This window comes from Nycticebus coucang, chromosome 24 (genome assembly GCF_027406575.1).
Source record: "Nycticebus coucang isolate mNycCou1 chromosome 24, mNycCou1.pri, whole genome shotgun sequence".
Taxonomy (NCBI): domain Eukaryota; kingdom Metazoa; phylum Chordata; class Mammalia; order Primates; family Lorisidae; genus Nycticebus; species Nycticebus coucang.
This window is the reverse complement of record NC_069803.1, coordinates 9,930,411-9,947,718: the sequence shown is the minus strand read 5'-3', so window position 1 is coordinate 9,947,718 and position 17,308 is coordinate 9,930,411. Positions and strand designations below refer to the sequence as shown.

General features: G+C 40.2%; 1 protein-coding gene and 1 long non-coding RNA gene across 5 annotated transcripts in view; both read left to right on the top strand.

Moving 5' to 3' along the window:
- Nucleotides 1-17,308, top strand: part of NRG1 (neuregulin 1) — a 1,208,564-nt gene that overhangs the window by 1,077,205 nt on the left and 114,051 nt on the right. The window contains exon 1 of one of the 4 annotated variants that reach the window (XM_053578491.1): nt 4,712-5,412. The exons of the other annotated variants lie outside the window; for them this stretch is intronic. Coding sequence (XP_053434466.1) covers nt 4,731-5,412 — 682 coding nt within the window. The 5' untranslated portion in view covers nt 4,712-4,730. Of the gene's footprint in view, nt 1-4,711; nt 5,413-17,308 lie in introns of those variants that run through there. 4 annotated transcript variants of the gene reach the window in all.
- Nucleotides 4,211-4,420, top strand: LOC128576382 (uncharacterized). The gene has a single exon (XR_008377360.1). It is a non-coding gene; the product is annotated as an uncharacterized LOC128576382 (long non-coding RNA).

The following is a 17,308-nucleotide window of genomic DNA, read 5'->3' as shown; positions in this document are numbered from 1 at the left end:
CATAGAAAGAAAAGAAAAATACAAGTTATCCTTTGGCACAACTGACTCTAGCAACATATTGTGTGATTTATGATAGAAAGTTTTGAGTTGGAGGTCAAATCATAATATATTGTTATCTTTTGACTTTCAAATTCCTATTTTTAAAGTAATAAAAATTGTAACAATGCAAAGAAAGTTTCCACACCTGCTTCTGTGAGCATCACAGGATTATGACCTCACAGCCTTATTGTCTGCTCACTTGGAATGCTGACTCAGTTCTGGAGACTATATATATTTTTACTACTTTTTTTTTCTCCCTTTGGTGCAACTTTATCTTTTCATTTTGATTAGCAACAAGGAGAAAGAACAGTGTATACTGTAAAGAAAAATGTGTATTATAAGATGTTTCTTCTGGCTAAAGTCAGAATTGGAAATTTCAACTGCGTTTAAAAGGAGAACACTTCAGGTACTTTCTTTCCCCAAGGTTCCTTTGTTCTGGGTAAGGTGCATGGGTTATTTTACACATGAGTTCATGTGAAGTTTCAAGAGTCTCTTGAGTAGCTGGTACTTTCTTACAGTAATTCGTAACTGCTTCACATGTGTGTAATCTTATGCTCAGCCATTTCTGTTTTAAGCAGGAGATTTAAAAATAAACACGTATTTCCCGAGCGTTCACTGTAAATAACATGCTATTCTGTGTACTGACTATATTTCTTCTGGTTTGATTTAGGGGCCAGTTTACAGAGTCAGCTGACCAGCAACTGAACATTAAACAAATAATTTGTGCTTAAGAATAAACCAATTTCTAGTACTTCCGTTTTTAAAACTCTACTGATTTTGTTTTCAACTGACAACTATCAGAGGCATTTCTTCCTTATTTTTAACCAAAATTTCCTTTACTGCGTTAAAATACGTCCATTGTTATTTTTGTTAAATAAGATTATGCATGGGGCAGCACCTGTGGCTCAGTGAGTAGGGCGCCGGCCCCATATGCCGAGGGTGGTGGGTTCAAACCCAGCCCCGGCCAAACAGCAACAAAAAAATAGCCGGGCGTTGTGGCGGGCGCTTGTAGTCCCAGCTACCCGGGAGGCTGAGGCAAGAGAATCACGTAAGCCCAAGAGCTGGAGGTTGCTGTGAGCCGTGTGATGCCACGGCACTCTACTGAGGGCGGTACAGTGAGACTCTGTCTCTACAAAAAAAAATAAAAAAGATTATGCATGGCCTGTGGGCCGAAGTTTGAGGACCCCTGTCAGAGGATTTGGTGAAAGCAAGGCAACTGTTGGCTTCTAGTCCCAAGGGTAGAAGTTAGGGAGAATTTCTTTTATTCTTTGCTTCCTGTCCTTTTCCGTTTCCCCAATTGCATCCATCTTCCAATTTGGTGGGGAGAAAAAAAACAACTTTATAAGAAGCTGGCTGTCTTCAAGCTGATCTTAGCATAAGTTATCACGCGCTTCATCAAATACATTTCCAGGGAGGACACACACACATATATATACACCAAAGTCTGATTTGTGTAGTCCAGGGGAAAGAGTAATTGTAGCACCCCACAGAATTCTGTCTCTGTTGTTTTGTCCTATCCTTTATATGATGCATTGGTCCAGGGGTTCTCAAACTGCAGCCCTCGGGCCACATGAGGCAGTGTGATTGTATTTGTTCCCATTTTGTTTTTTTACTGCAAAATAAGGTATGTGCAGTGTGCATAGGAATTTGTTCATAGTTTTTTTTTTTTTTTAAACTATAGTCCGGTCCTCCAACGATCTGAGGGACAGTGAACTGGCCCCCTGTTTAAAAAGTTTGCGGAGGGCGGCGCCTGTGGCTCAAGGAGTAGAGCGCCAGTCCCATATGCCAGAGGTGGCAGGTTCAAACCCAGCCCTGGCCAAAAAAAAAAAAAAAGAAAAAAAAAGTTCGCGGACCCCTGCAGAGTCTCACTTTGTCCCCCTTGGTAGAGTACCGTGGCATCAGAGCTCATAGCAACCTCAAACTCTTGGGCTTAAGCAATTCTCTTGCCTCAGCCTCCCAAGTAGCTGGGACTTCAGGCACCTGCCACAATGCCTGGCTATTTTTGGTTTATAGTTGTCATTGTTGTTTGGCAGGCCCAGGCTGGCTTTGAACCCGCCAGTTCTGGTATATGTGGCTGGCGCCCTAGCTGCTGAGCTTGAACTTCTGAGGTCAAGTGATGATGTTCCTGCCTCAGCCTCCCAGAATAAACTGGGTGATCTTTGAAGGAATTACAGATTACCCTAGTTTACCTTAAACACTTGCCTGCTTACTTTATTTTTGAATATTTACATGGATATTGATAATTAAGATCTTAATATCTTTCAATTTGAACACTTCAAATGCTTCAATCTAGATTTTTGTGTCTGTTGTTAGAATCTGTATGAGAAAGCTGTTACTACTTTAAAATCAAATAGTTAAAGCTACAAAAAAAGCATAGGAATTATTTTTATACACCAGTTATGGGTGTATGAAAGCAGGTCATAGAGAGATGAACTAAGGAGAACTCATTTTGTCCATAACCTTGTCATAGTCATGGTTACAATTATGCAAATTGGTTCAGGCTTTTGTTGTTGTTAGTTATAGCACTACAAACACATTTGAAGGAATTAATACCCTTTAAATCATTTATAAGTACCCAGTAATCTCATCTCCAAGGAAATGATCATATTCTTATCTCCTGGCATTTAAAGCTTAGACGTATTTCAGTTAAGATGGTGCCGTACAAAATATAACATGCTTAAAACAGATCTTCTCAGGAGTTGAGCTCTAAATTTTACCACTTCTGGGACTCATGTGATAGATATGTGGTATAGATTTAGAGAGAGTTTTAAAGACTCCTATTGACATAGGGGAACAAAATGGTTCCCTGGAAACCATTCAGACGTCCAGGCACGGTAAGTACAGATGAAAGGTTCAGAGGCATATAGCCTGTGCAGACAGGCAGCAGAATGCCTGGGGGAGGGGCGGGGCGTGAGTTCTCTGTTAATGACAGTGCCTTTCTTCCAGGATTTTAATGATTTTTTTAATTTTTAAGAGAAAAGAAAAACAAATATCCAGCATTGAAGCTATATCTGTGAGGTAAAGCTACTGAAACCTAACCCAGAAGGCATGCCCTTATAGAAAACACTTCTTAACACTCGCAGCGAGGGTAGAGCTGAGGACATGTGGTATATATTACAGTGCCGGGGGAATTCAGATCTCCGCCGTGTGCAGTCACAATGGAAGGCGAGTTTGAAAACCAAGTGGTAGTCTGTGCTCCCTTCCTGCTCTCTTAGTTGCCAGCACTTCTTGTTAGTCTGACATTAGTCTAGTTGCCCTGGGTGGGACAAGGGAAATGGAAATGGAGAGGGGACCAGAATGGAGATACACAGACTCCCATCCCTCCCTCAGAGCACTCCCTTCCCCTGGCCACACTCAGCATTTCACTCTGGGCCTTACAAAGTCTTGCAGAAAGGAGAAAAAAAAAGAGCTAAAGGCAGAGCTGTCCATGGTTAGGGGAAAAAATGTTTGAACTGATGATTGAAAGTCAGTCTTCTTGGTGAACACAACTTACTAGAGGGCTCGGGAAGGAAGCTGTCTCTCAGCTGCAGGCTGGAAGAAATTGCTCTCAAAAAGCTTACCTCTCCAGGGAGGAATCAGATATCAGGCTGTGCCAGCCTCAGGTCCAACCCCTACGGTCCCACCTACATCCCCCGCCCCATCCCAGCTTTGTTAGATTGCTAGCATCGATCCCTGGCTTTTTCTGACCCAACAGTGGGTGAAGGAAAGAGAGACAGCAAGACATAAAGCCAGGTGGGGGTGGAGGGCGAAGGGGCTCCTTTTGCAGAGAAAGAAAAAAGGAGGAAAAGGGGCCGAGGACTCCGCTTAACTGGTGCCTGCCTGCTTCTCTTTGATTTGATGGCCTTTATTCTTTCTAATTGGATAAAATAGGAAGTCACTGGCAGTTCTGTGTTCTGGGTACACTGATTTTACTCAGACCAGCCAGCAGGTCCAGAGTGCGGAGAGACAGTGGGGGCTGGGGGAGGGGATGGGAAGAGGGCAGGAGAGACAGACCAGGAAGAACGTGTTTGGATGAGAAGGGGAGAGAGAGAGAGACTGAGGAGAGCAGAGCCGCAGAGGGAGAAAGTGCAGGAGCGCTGGGGAGGACAAAGAGTGGCCGGGGCGGGCGGGGTGGAGCCGGGCGGGAGGGAGGCGCCGCGACGCTGCGGTCCGCGGGGATGCTCGGCGGGCAGGCACCTGCTGCTCCGTCATGATTCAGCCGCTTTCCGTGCCGCGCTAACACCACAGGATGCTGCTGCCCCTGCCGCCGCCGCCGGTCCTGCTTCTGCTTCTGCTGCTCCCGCATGACGCTTGTTTCCTCCATCTGAGCAGACACCGGCTTCAGAGGCTGGAGGTGGGAACCATGCCTTTCAGTTTGGGCTACTGGTTTACTTAATAAGCCGGCGAGCCCTGCTGCTTCTCTGTTGGCCCCTGCCCTCTGGACCGGCGGGGATGGTTCGCAGAAGCTTCGGAAAGAACTAGGAAAGTGGCCCAGAAACAGCAGCTCAAGAATTATTACCATATACTTTTTGGGGGGAAGGGGAGTGTTGCTAGAAGGTGTTTTTTTTTTTTTTTCTTTTTCTTTTTTCCTGTTTCTTCTTCTTGAACTCTTCTTGCTTTGGATAATGACCTTGGACATGGACTATTTATCGATTTCCCCCTCTAAGATGCTGTATCATTTGGTTGGGGGGGGCTCTGCATGGTAATGGACCATGAGAGCAGCTGGGCCTTCTGGAGGTGAGCCGATGGAGATTGATTCCCCAGATATGTCTGAGGGAGCTGCAGAGAGGTCCTCCAGCCCCTCCACTCAGCTGAGTGCAGACCAGTCTCTAGAGGGCATGCCAGGGCCCCAAACCGAGGACGGGGGCACCCCCAGGCTCGTGGGCCTGGCCGTGCCCGGCTGTGTGTGCCTGGAAGCCGACCGCCTGAGAGGCTGCCTCAACTCTGAGAAGATCTGCATTGTCCCCATTCTGGCCTGTCTGGTCAGCCTCTGCCTCTGCATTGCCGGCCTCAAGTGGGTATTTGTGGACAAGATATTTGAGTACGACTCTCCCACTCACCTGGACCCTGGGGGGTTAGGCCAAGACCCTATTATTTCTCTGGATTCAACTGCTGCCTCAGCTGGTTGGGTGTCCTCTGAGGCATACACTTCACCTGTCTCCAGGGCTCAATCTGAAACTGAGCTTCAAGTCACAGTGCGAGTTGACAAGGCTGTCACATCCTCTGAGCCTTCAGCAGCACTGACACCCAAGACTCGTATTTTTGCGTTTTCTTTCCTGCCGTCCACTGCGCCATCCTTCCCTTCACCCACCCGGAACCCTGAGGTGAGAACGCCCAAGTCAGCAACTCAGCCACAAACAACAGAAACTAATCTGCAAACTGCTCCTAAACTTTGTAAGTAGAGAGAGACAGACGATGGCAATGAACACAGGAATGGGTGGGCGAGAGGTCCCAAAAGGTGATCTCCAAAGCACCGGGCTCTGTGTCCCTGCTTACATTTTAGTGGCTTGGCTTTGTTGGAGTGAATCATGTGACTGAGAGGTGCCGGCTGGCATCTCAGGGATCATAAAAAGGTCTTGGGGGCTCCTGATCCAAACCAGGATCCAGGTCTTTCTAACAGCAGCTCCCTCTGGCTGGATGTTAAATCTGGGGTTTTGTAAAACTTCAGCATCTGTAAGTCATACTTGCATTTAAGTTAGATTCAATTTGTTTCTAGCACCTTAAAAAATTAAAACATCAGCCCTTCCTTTATATATAAATGTGATTTCCATCTACCAGTGAGTATTTATGTGGTGTCCTTTTCCCTTGGTAGACTTTGTAACGTGGTTCCACTACCATCTACCTCCCAGCACCCCAAGCTATTCCTGTTGTCTTTTTCTGTCTCTTCTTCCTGTTCCCTAACCACTTCTCCCCACCTTTGTATTTTAGTTGGTCCTTTGGGCTATTACAGCAAGTCTTAAAACACTGGCCGTGCTCTTCCCCACCAGCTCAAGACCACGGCTGTCTTGCCCAGATTGTAGTCTGTCTTACTGAGCGTTCATTAGGGGAAGCTTTATTTTGTGCAGGACACAGTAAGATTCTACAGGAAGGGATTTCCCCAACTTAGTTTTGCCTTCTGTAATTAAATGTTTAAATAGCTTCCTTGGCAGTCATTAAAAAGTATAAGATCCATTAGTAAGGTATATACATCTTTTTTTTTTTTTTTTTTAAGATGTGTGTCTCATCTTCACCCCACAGATTGCAGCAGCCTGATTTAATAAGCTGTGGGTGAAAGAGCCACGCTCTTAAAACAATACAGAAGAATATATTGCTGTTTTTCCTGGGTCACTGCAGTAGTTTTACAGTGGAAAGTTGACAAGGGTGAAACCGTGAGCAGTCAGATTGTTTAAACATCAATAGAGAAGGGAGGAGTTTTTTGTAGCCTTTCATTAAAAATGTTTGTAGTTTATTTTTGTTCTATTTTTAAATCAATGATGACTATTTACTGAGTAAGAAAAAGTAGAAGATCAGAGAATTTAGTTCTTCATAACATGTGTAAAATCCCTTAGAGTTGAAAGAGAAGGTGGGGAGTCTCTGATGAAGTACCCCTTCTGTTTTCCCTCTCGCTGGTCATGAAGAAGAGTTAAGAATACCTTTTCCAGATACGATGTTTGGCATGAAGTAGAGCAATGTGTTATAGAAACACAAGAAAACTTGATTAAACTGGATCTGTGCTTGCGATTCAAGATTATTTCACATACCAGTTTCAGTGGTGAAGATGAAAAAGGATTTAAAAAGAAGCTTATTTTCCAGGTGTAATTAGGGAAAGCCTCCTCCATGCACACGCTGCCTTGTATCCTTGTCAAATCCCTGAAGCATCATTAAAGGTCTGACCAACATCACTGCATTCGCTGCCTCCACCCACCTGGCAAAGTGGCCAAGAAATAATACCCAGATGAAATGACAGGCTATAAAAAGCAAGTACAGGTCTTGCAAAAAGCAAATTCGCCAGGAAGATAAGGTTACTTCTTTGCCTTTATCATTTTAAACTGTAAGGCTTTAATTAAGATGTGCCCGCATGGGTTTAGTTGCCTGGAAAAAGAACGGTGGCCCTTTGAAAAACTCTTTAAGTAGATCTTATAATTTTGTCATCTGAGGAAATCAAGCAAATAAAACATGCAGCACATTTTTCCTTACCTAGAACCATGTCAGCAAGTATGTTGTGAAGTTTCGAGAAATTATTTTTGTAGGTAAATTCCTCTGCTAAGTGTTTGAATAGGTTCTATGTCCCATGTGGTTTTTTATTTTATTTTATTCTTTCCAAACCAGGGCATTGATATTGTGGCATTTGCAGTAAGTGGAAAAAATTGACTGCTGCCTAAGGGTCACTGTAGCCAATTTGGCCCAACACAGAGCTGCAGTGTTCTGAAGTGCATCAGAGTTTATAAACTGGGAAAAACAGACTAGGAAGTAGTTTTCTCCTGAAAAGTTAGTGGTAGACAGTTGGTTAACACTTTAAAGCCTATAAAGAAACAATGTGCTAGTTTTTTGGACTGGCGCCTAAATAAATAAATAAGTAAAAAACACTAGTATCTTAAAAATTCTTTTTTTAATTTTAAATTTGGGGTGGGGAGAGGGGAAAGGGATCGGGCCAGGCAGCTTTGTTTGCAGAGCCTTCTAAACTGTTTTTATTGTTTATAAAATGTTGTAACCATTCAGTAAAGCAGCGGTTCTCAACCTGTGGGTCAACCCACCCGAACTGTATTAAAGGGCTGCGGCACTGGGAAGGTTGAGAACCACTGCAATAAAGGAAAGGAAAAAGAGAAGAATTGAGAATGGGATTGTCATTTTGTAATCTCTTCCATTCTTTTTAACTAGTCACAGAAAGAACTAGAACTTTTATCATGCCATGTTTTAAACATGAACTAATCTGCTGGGCTTATGTTTTAAGATGACATTATCATATCTGAAATATGCTTTTTGGTGGCTTGAGGATTTTATTGTCCCTCTTCTATTTTCTGTCTCAGCATATTCAGCATATTATCCCCAGAGCACTAGCCTTCAAGGTCGCAGTCTGTGGAGGGCTAATTGATTCTTTTCCTGGAGCCTGAGAGAGTGGAAGAGAGTGATCCCAGTAATTGGGTCTGCAGTGTTACTCCCCAACCGAGCTACCTGCTAGGATTAGGGTTTTATTTTGTGAATGCTAGAATTACTTCCTTCCTCATTGACTCTTGTGAAATTGCAGCATTCTTTGTCTTTATCAAGATAGAAGGAAAAATGTTCTATAGGTATAGTGTACATGTCAGATTCTCTAAAGTGGGTCTTTCATAAAACCATATAATATCATGTTTTTACATTATTTATGTATACACGTAGATCTTAAGGAATCTAACAGAGCAACTGGAATAAAATGTGTATATGCAGATATATATATTTCTGCGTATTTTTTTCTGAAGTTTTTCTGTTTGGTTACTAGTTCTTCCTACATCACTGATTGTGTGAGTCCCATAATACTTGAATCATTAATTGCTTTCTTTGTCTGGGCTTTAAAATTTTTCTTACCATTCATATGGATAGAACTGACTTTTGGGGAGATTTCAAATTTAGATTAGCATAAAAAGAGCTGATTAATTAAATTGTAGCCAGGAAGCTGTAGTATCATCTTGAATGAAAATGTTTTTTGGATGGGAGACTGTGCTTGACAATAGACTCTTGGATACAGAAATGTATTGGTATTTTCATCTTAAACCAAACTTTTTTTTTTTTTTAGTCTTTTTATTGGGTTACATGACAAGCCATCGTACGGCCATGACAATGTGAATCCCTATCACTGGGAAAAGATCAGCATGATGAATTAAGTATACCAGGGGACTCATTTCTTCCTTTCAGTTTCAACATGGCATCCATTCACATTCCAACGGATCTTTCTTCTTACTCCTGGTAAAGATATTTGTAGGTATTTCTGAGCAACTATTTTAAATACCTTCACTTTAACCCTACTTGTTTATGCCAAAAACATTAGAAACTGTAAGGAATGGAGGATCTTCAGTTTGAACCAAATAATTTTATAAATTTACTGATGAGGAAACCCAGGCTCAGAAATTCTAGTGAAATTCTTTGTGCTAAAATTTACTCAACTCAGAAAAATTTAGTGAAATCTGAAGTAGTGGAAAATAGAACCCTGTCTTCCAGAATTTAAACACACACCACTGCCGTTTCCTCCCATCATCTTATCCCTGTTCTGGAGACTTAGTTAGAGACTAATTCTGGTAGTTTCAGTAGCATTCGATAAGTGAAGTACTTCAATTAAGACCATTTGTTCATATCACTGCTTTGTTCTTACTAAATTTGCAGTCCTGGTGGTCTTTCCCCCTTTGTATTTGATCATCTATACAGAGTTCGGGTTGCTTTTGAAAACAGCTCGTGTTCCTGAGGGCGAGCTCTTCTCTGTAGCTAGATGGCTCACCCCTTTCCTGCACACCCACTTAGATTTTCCCTCCTTATTTCTTTGTGACACCCAGATCCGCCTTCTTCCTTCCTTTTTCTTCCCTGTTTCCCAATTACCTCTTGAATCTTGCTTAGTTTTCTAATTGTGTCATTTTGCCTTTATGTAGCAATACGTCATTACATTCTAAGATACGAAAGCATCTTCACTGTCTTTACGTATGTAACTTTATTTACTGCATTTTAGTACTGAATGGCATTTATACATATTACAAACAAACATACCAAAAAGGTGTCCAGACAGTGAGCAATGTAACAGTTTCTTACTGGCACAGTGAATTAAACTTTTGGTCCTTTTTTAAAAACCTCTTTCCTCCCACCCCCTGTAAGTGAGTTCAGTGCCAGTTTCCCCTCTGACTTTTGCCTGTCCCTGTTTCTGCACTCCCAGAAAGTTCTTATCTCCCACCACGTATCCTTGTTATTCCTCTTCCCTTTGCCTTTTTAATAACACCCTTTCTTTCTTTCTTTCTTTTTTTGAGACAGAGTCTCACTTTGTCACCCTTGTCTTTTGTAGAGTGCCATGGCATCATAGTTCACAGCAACCTCAAACTCTTGGGCTCAAGCCATTCTCTTGCCTCAGCCTCCCAAGTTAATAACACCTCTTTTTAAAGCATAGATGAAAAGGTATTTTATAGATTGAAAAAGCTAGACATAAAAAATGGTGATGACTTATCTAGACCCCCCCAGGAGCCAGCAGCGTACCCCTTGTGCACTGACCCTGCTGAACCTTCCGCTAAACTATAAACTCCAACGTGTCTGCTTTTATGTTTGTGTTTCCCTTTTTATTATCTTTGCTGAACATCAAATTTACTTTTCTTGTATTGTTCCTCTTTTTCTTCATTAGTGAGTGTATGTTAAGTGCCTACAGTGGGCCAGGTACTGTTCCAGACTCGTTAGGTGGTGGTGGGAAGCAGAACAGCTGCCCTCCCAGAGCTTCTGTTCTGGCAGATTTTAAAACTCTAGTTGCATCGCTCATTGAGGGGTATTTCTTTACTTTCTTGTATGTCTCCCTCTGAATTCAGCATTTCTCCTCTTTGCCCTCATGTCACTCACTTCTAATTCTGTTGTTCCCTCGTGTGTTTCTCTTTTTTATCTGCTGAATACTGAACACTTGCCCAGCCGTGTCTTTTATCTTAAAGTGATGCCAATCCCACCTTTGCTACCAACAGGCCGGGCAGCCTTGGGCGGTTCCTGTTTGGGAGATGTGGCATCGTTGAATCAAATTGTTAGGGTTGCTTGGCGCTTGTAGCTCAGCGGCAAGGGCGCCAGCCACATGCACCAGAGCTGGAGGGTTCAAACCCAGCCTGGGCCTGTCAAACAACAGTGACAACTACAACCAAAAAAATAGCTGGGCTTTGTGCCAAGCACCTGTGCTCCAGCTACTTGGGAGGCTGAGGCAAGAGAATCGCTTAAGCCCAAGAGTTGGAGGTTGCTGTGAGCTGTGATGCCATGGCACTCTACCTAGGATGACATAGTGAGACTCTGTCTCAAAAAAAAAAAAAAAAATGAAAAAATTGTTGGGGGTAGTTAGGAAAATAATATCTATCCAGTAATATCCTTTAGGAACTCCTCTCTCTTTTTTTTTTTTTTTGGTAGAGACAGAGTCTCACCTGATTGCCCTCGGTAGAGTGCCGTGGCGTCACACGGCTCACAGCAACCTCCAAATCCTTGGGCTTAGGCGATTCTCTTGACTCAAGGAACTCTCTCTTAAGGTGGAAAGTATAGACAGAATTCTTCTAGCATGTAAATAAAGATTATAAGATTATTTTCAGAAAGCTGGTAGCTGTAAATATTTTTGTTTGTATATTCTGGTTTTATTTTCTATGGCTTGTTTGACTTTTAGAACATGAGGAGTATTAAAATATTCCCCAAGGCTTTAGTTTTACTGTCCAGAGAAAGGCTTGAATCTGCCATTAGTTGTTTAATTCTCAAACCGAAGAAAACATGGGTTCATATACTATTCACATGAAGAGTGTTGACTAGATTGACTAGAAGTGAATAAACTTGACCTGTATTATCTCAAAGATTGTTACAATCTTTGCTCCCAGGAATTTGACCTATTCTGTGTGTATGTGTGTGTGTGTGTGTGCGTGTGTGTATTCAAAGGTTATTTCTGAACAATATAATTGATGTCTTATAATTGTAGAATTTCCTATGTTGAACATTCTTGGGGATTATCTGGGTCACTTCCCAGATGAGAAAATGCAAGTCTGGAAAAGTGAAGTGACTTGCCCAAGGTCACTATAGCCAATTAGAAGCAGTTCTGAAACTAACACCAAAGTGACCTTTCTTTCGCCACACCCCACTTTTTTCCTGCATACTGTTTTTAGTGTTTATTATAGACATATATTCAAATAGTATATATTATCATCACTTAAAAGAGTTTGATTTTCCCATTTGTTACTTATCCTAATTGGTAAAACTTCCCTTGCTCTACTGAAGATGTCTTCTTTGGAGAAGAGAATTTTACCTTTATGATTCAGTCAGTATAAGACACCTCTCTGGAGACTGGGCATCCAACACCCATCAGTTCAGTATATGGGAGGATTTTTAAACAAAGCCATCTCAACTAAAATATGTTACTTATTTGGAAAGAAGTGAATTTCTTATTACTGAATGTATTCCAACAATGACACCATTGAGGGAGATTCATGTTGCAGGCAGATTATTAATGTATTTACCTCTGAAGTCTCTTAAAACTCTGAATCTCTGTCCCTTGTGGTATTAGCTTTCCAGTTGGGCAAACTTGCCAAGCCTGCTCGTTCCTATTCATGGCCGTGAGCAAGTGAGATCCTCCGTCTGAGTCTGTTTCCTTATTTATATGTGACAATAGCAGTACATATGTCTTGGGGCCTTTGGGGGATTAAAGGAGATATTGGAGAATACCGAGTCCTAGGTCTAAAGCATAGTCAATAGAAGTCCAGTACCAATTTCTCTCTCGGCTTTTGACACCCTTCCTCATTTTGTTCTTCTTCTCCTTTGATCTTAGCAGTGGTTTTGTTACAGTTTGGAGAGTAAGTTTGGGAGTTTTGGGGGAATCTTAGGAAAAGCTTAGAAGTAGCGGAGACCTGAAGAGGCATCCCAATAAAGTAAAAATCGTACTAGACATTTGAGACCCAAGGCCAGCTCTATCACAGGTAAACTGTATGACTTTGAGCAAATCACTTTACCACTTGAGATTTAGTTTTTACATCCAAACATATGCAGATGTTAATGTCTGAAATTCTGGAGAGATTGTAATGAGGACAAAATAGGTTACTCTGTATGAAGAAAAACTTGTCATTAGGACAGGGTGTAAAAAATAAGTGCTTTATTTTCTAGGGTTCACATATGTGTGTACAAGTGTTAACATTTCTAGGAATAAATTATAAGGGATCTTTACAAGTGAATTAATTTTTTATTTCTTAAAATGATATAGAACATTACTAATGTCTTGAGTGCCATAAAAAGTGATTTTTCCACCATAAGAATTGGGTAGAATACGTAAATTATTTCTCTTTGGGTAATATCCAAAAACCACCATTATCTGCCAAATTATCATAAAGGCAGAATGATGAAGAGTTATTTGTAGAAAAGAAAAAAGACAGAGCAGTGAGTGAAATTGAACCCGTGAAGGAAGCATTCTCTCTGGGAAGGATGAGAATGTAGAAAGGAAGCCACACAGTTTAGAGGTAGCACTAAGTGAGAGCTGGGTTGAGAAGGTCTGAATAAAGATTGTGTTCACCTTACTGTTTTTATTGCTCCAAACTGGGATTTCCTCACCCACAAAGATAGGAATTAAGGTCTATGCACTGCTTTCAAGATTTGGTTTGACAAAAACCATGGAAATAACAATTTACATAGATTAATGAATCGTATGTGAGCTAAATCAAACATAGAAATGTTTGAAATTTCATTAAAATTATAATTAAATATATACATATAATTCATCCTCATACTATTTTAAATAAAGGAAAATGGTTTGGTAATGAACAAATAAAATTGGGTAGATAAAATTATTTAGAAATGTGGATGAAAAGGTTTTTTATTAATAGGATTGGAGGTATGAACAGAAAAAACTCCAGCCTCTTAATTACTAGAGGTTTGTAAAAAGTAGAAGAGAAAAAAAATTGTTACAGAAGTAGAAAACAATTGTCCCTTAAATATATATTGGAGATCCTAGTGGCAATGAACTTAAAATGAAATCTTATTAGCTGGATTATTGGTCACAATCCTACAAAATGGAAAGAAACAGTGCTGTTCTGATCTGTGTACTTAAGGGGCTTTGATGTTTTTGTTATACCATAGTGACTTTGCTTCCGGATAAATGTAATTTTGTAACAGATTTCCTTTTACAAAAATGTATAGTAATGAGTGTAACATTGTACTTTCATTTATTTTTTAGAGTATAATTAGAGATACATGAGAACTTCCATGCTTTTATCATCTGGATTCTTATTAATTCAAGTATAATAGATTTGCTGCAGAAATTGAACTCCAAATCAATTTTGGAGCAAGGAGGCAGCTCCTTGTAAGGGAAAAATATATGATAACAACCTAGGGCAGATTTTTACCTGGGAGTAGGTTTTTTGTTTGTGCAATGGAAATGTTTGCTTTATTCTGATAAAAGCAAATATTCTGATAATATAAACTGATAGACTCAAAAAAATTAGATAAAATATAACGGAAAGCTCCCTCAGATAAAGCATTTTTTATTTTTCGTCTGCAGCATGGTATGACACACCAAGACCTGACTTCCTGTAATTCTCAGACATCTGCAGTTGAGTGTTTGAATTGCCTTTCTTGAGGTGGTGTTCTAGCCAAAAGGGAAACTCATGAACTCTATTTGAAGCAGAAGCTAGTACAGAAGTTAATATGCATGTAATTCTCTAATAAAAAAAATCTCCATAATTCATTTTATTTTAAAAGCTCATAATTTAAAATTAAACTAATTATGCACACATGCATATGCATTTGGAAGGAATGTGGGTGTGATGAAGACAGTAATGAGTTTCCACTAGAGGGAAAAGTTACTTCATAGGGAAGCAAGCAACACTAGATCACTCACATTTTAACTGCGTTACCTGTGTTGCTTTAAGGTGTGATGTGATTTTATTTCTCCAGCTCCTCCTTTTCACTCCTTTTCTTTCTTACTTGCCATCCTGCAGTTGGCTTCCTCTTTCCTCTGCCACTTCCTACCCACCATTACTTCTCCTCCAGTGATCTCACTGCACCTTGCTCCATCCTACTCTCTGCCACCCTGTTCTAAAGCCCGTCTCCCAAAGCGTCAGAGCTTATGGAGCAGATGGCCCAGACCTGTGGTTTCTCACTGGGTGGGTTGGGGGAGAGAGTGAGTGAGACCTTAACCACAGTCTTGACCACGATTAACCTGATGACTCTCAGAGTTGCCTCTTCCTTAGCTAAGTAGCAGGAAGTACTTGTTTTATGAAAAACGTTAGTGTCACAACAATAAAAGCTCCATAAATAAATGGAATGATCTAAGGACAGTGGAATTGAACTCTTGTTAGCATTTGTTTGTAATCCCTTGGTAGAGCTTTCTGGGTCATAATTGCTAGCTCTTCTGGGAACAAAAGGAATCAGTAACCATTGATTGTTACAAGGATGCTAAGTATTGCCTACAAAGCAAATCTTAAGAATGATTAGTGGCAGAGTTCTGTGTTAAACTCTGATCTTTCCTTCCTATAATCTTTAAAGCAAACTGAATTTTACAGTTTTTCCCTTCAAACAAGGCTTAAGATTCTTCAAAAGGAAGAAAAAATTAATGTCGTGCAATGTGTGAAGGCTTCAATTTACATAGAAAATGAGAAAAAAATCATATAATTACTTCATTTTTTAAAAAATATTTCTCTTTCGATGATATCAGGGAGCCATCTAAATTAACCCTTGACAAGCAAGTTCAGGTTCAAATGAATATGAATTCTTCTAATTTTAATAGTTCTGCACTATGGAGGCTGAAATACACAGCCAATGATCTACACTCCCCTGTCTGCTCAGTAAACTATATTGACATCAATGGGATCAATGCAGGGATTCTCAAAATCCTTGGGAAATTCATTATTGAAAATTGTTGAGTTTTCTTCGTCCTTGATAATATGTCACCTTGAAATTTTGTTTGATGTATTTTGGATTGAAATCTTTTAATAATCTATGATACTTGTCACTACTGCCATTTTAAGTGGGATTTACTGAATAGAGGATCTTCGTACTGTTAATAGTGTGATCTCATTGAGACATACTAAGTGATATATTAGAGATTCTAGCCCTAAATAACCTCAGATCAATGTATATTTTGAATATGTGTGGGGTTATTACATAATTAAAATCAGTATGTCTGAGCTTTAAGGGATCATAGAGACAATTTAAGCCAAATCTTTTTTTTTTTAGCTCTGAGAACCAAGCGCAAAAATGTTAAAATTCTTGCCAGAGATCTTACACAATCAGAAAATTTTGGTCCTGTTTTCATGCCATCTGTGTTTTCTGTTACTAAGTCACTTTGCCATTTGTTCACTCTAATGAAATAGTTTCTCTGATTTCCAGTACTAGTCTCCTAAGGGATTTCTAAATAAAATTTTAAGCAGATTAAACATTTATATGAAAGATAAAAATCTCTGAGTGAAGTCCCTCTTTGAGAAAATACCTAAGTTTTGGTGACACAGTTTGCTTATAAGTCACTCTCCCTCTGTTCTGTATCAACAGAGTTCAAGGATAAGAGGTGAGTAATCAATAAAGAAAAGTGACTCCTTGGTTCTCATGGCCGTTGGATTTGGAGGGAAGATTTTTAGTGCCTAAGTTTAATCCCCAGATAATCTGTTTGTATATTTGTTCCTCCTTTCATGATATGTAGAATGGCTGTAATAAATGTTCAGACATTGATCATAGCACCAAATAGGAAAATTTTTTTTTTAATATACGAGTGTTACTATTCAATGGGCTTTACTGGATTTATTTTGAAACAGATTGTAAAGTATCGGCATTTATAAAGCAGAAATTACTTTTATTTCATTTTCATTTCTTGAGTATACTATAGCTAATATATAAAAAGCATTTATGAGTATATTATCTCATGAACTCTCTCCTGGTATTCAAAGTCCTCCCATAGCCGCTCCCCAAACTTCCTATCTTGCCCAACTCTGGCTGGTCCCATTCCTCACCCATTCTAGCCAATGGGGACTCTACCCTAAAGATTATTTTATTTCTCTCTCCTTTTTTTGCTCAATCTATTTTTCTACTATAATAATGTTCTCTTCCCACAGTCTCTATTTGCCCAAATTCTTCACAGGCCTCAAAACTCATTCTTCACATTAGATGTGGCCTCTTCATCCTCTAGACCCCCTCAGACGCACCCCAACATGTTTCTGCCTCATCATGGCAATGACCACATGGGATTTATGATGTTCTTTTTTGGATAGTTGCTTGTCTCTCATGCTAGATTGAATTTCCTAAGACCTGGAGTTAGATCTAATTCATTTTTATGCCCTGTATGGTGTCAAACAAAATATGGGTTGAGCATCACAAATCTGCAAATCCAAAATGCTCCAAATCCAAAACCTTTGAAGCACCAACACGATGCTCAAAGGAGGTGCTCGTGTGACCATTTGGGATCTCAGATTGTCAGATGGCATGCTCAGGTGGTGGGTATAATGCAAGTATTTCACAGTCCTCCATACTCTGGTCCCGAGCATTTGAAGGGATACTCAACCTATGTTTTAGGAAGTAGGTATCTCATTTGTATATTTTTGGAGTAACAAGTACAGTAAGAGTAACTTTCTTATGAGAATGGAGGAAGAGGAAGGTGATCTGAAACAAT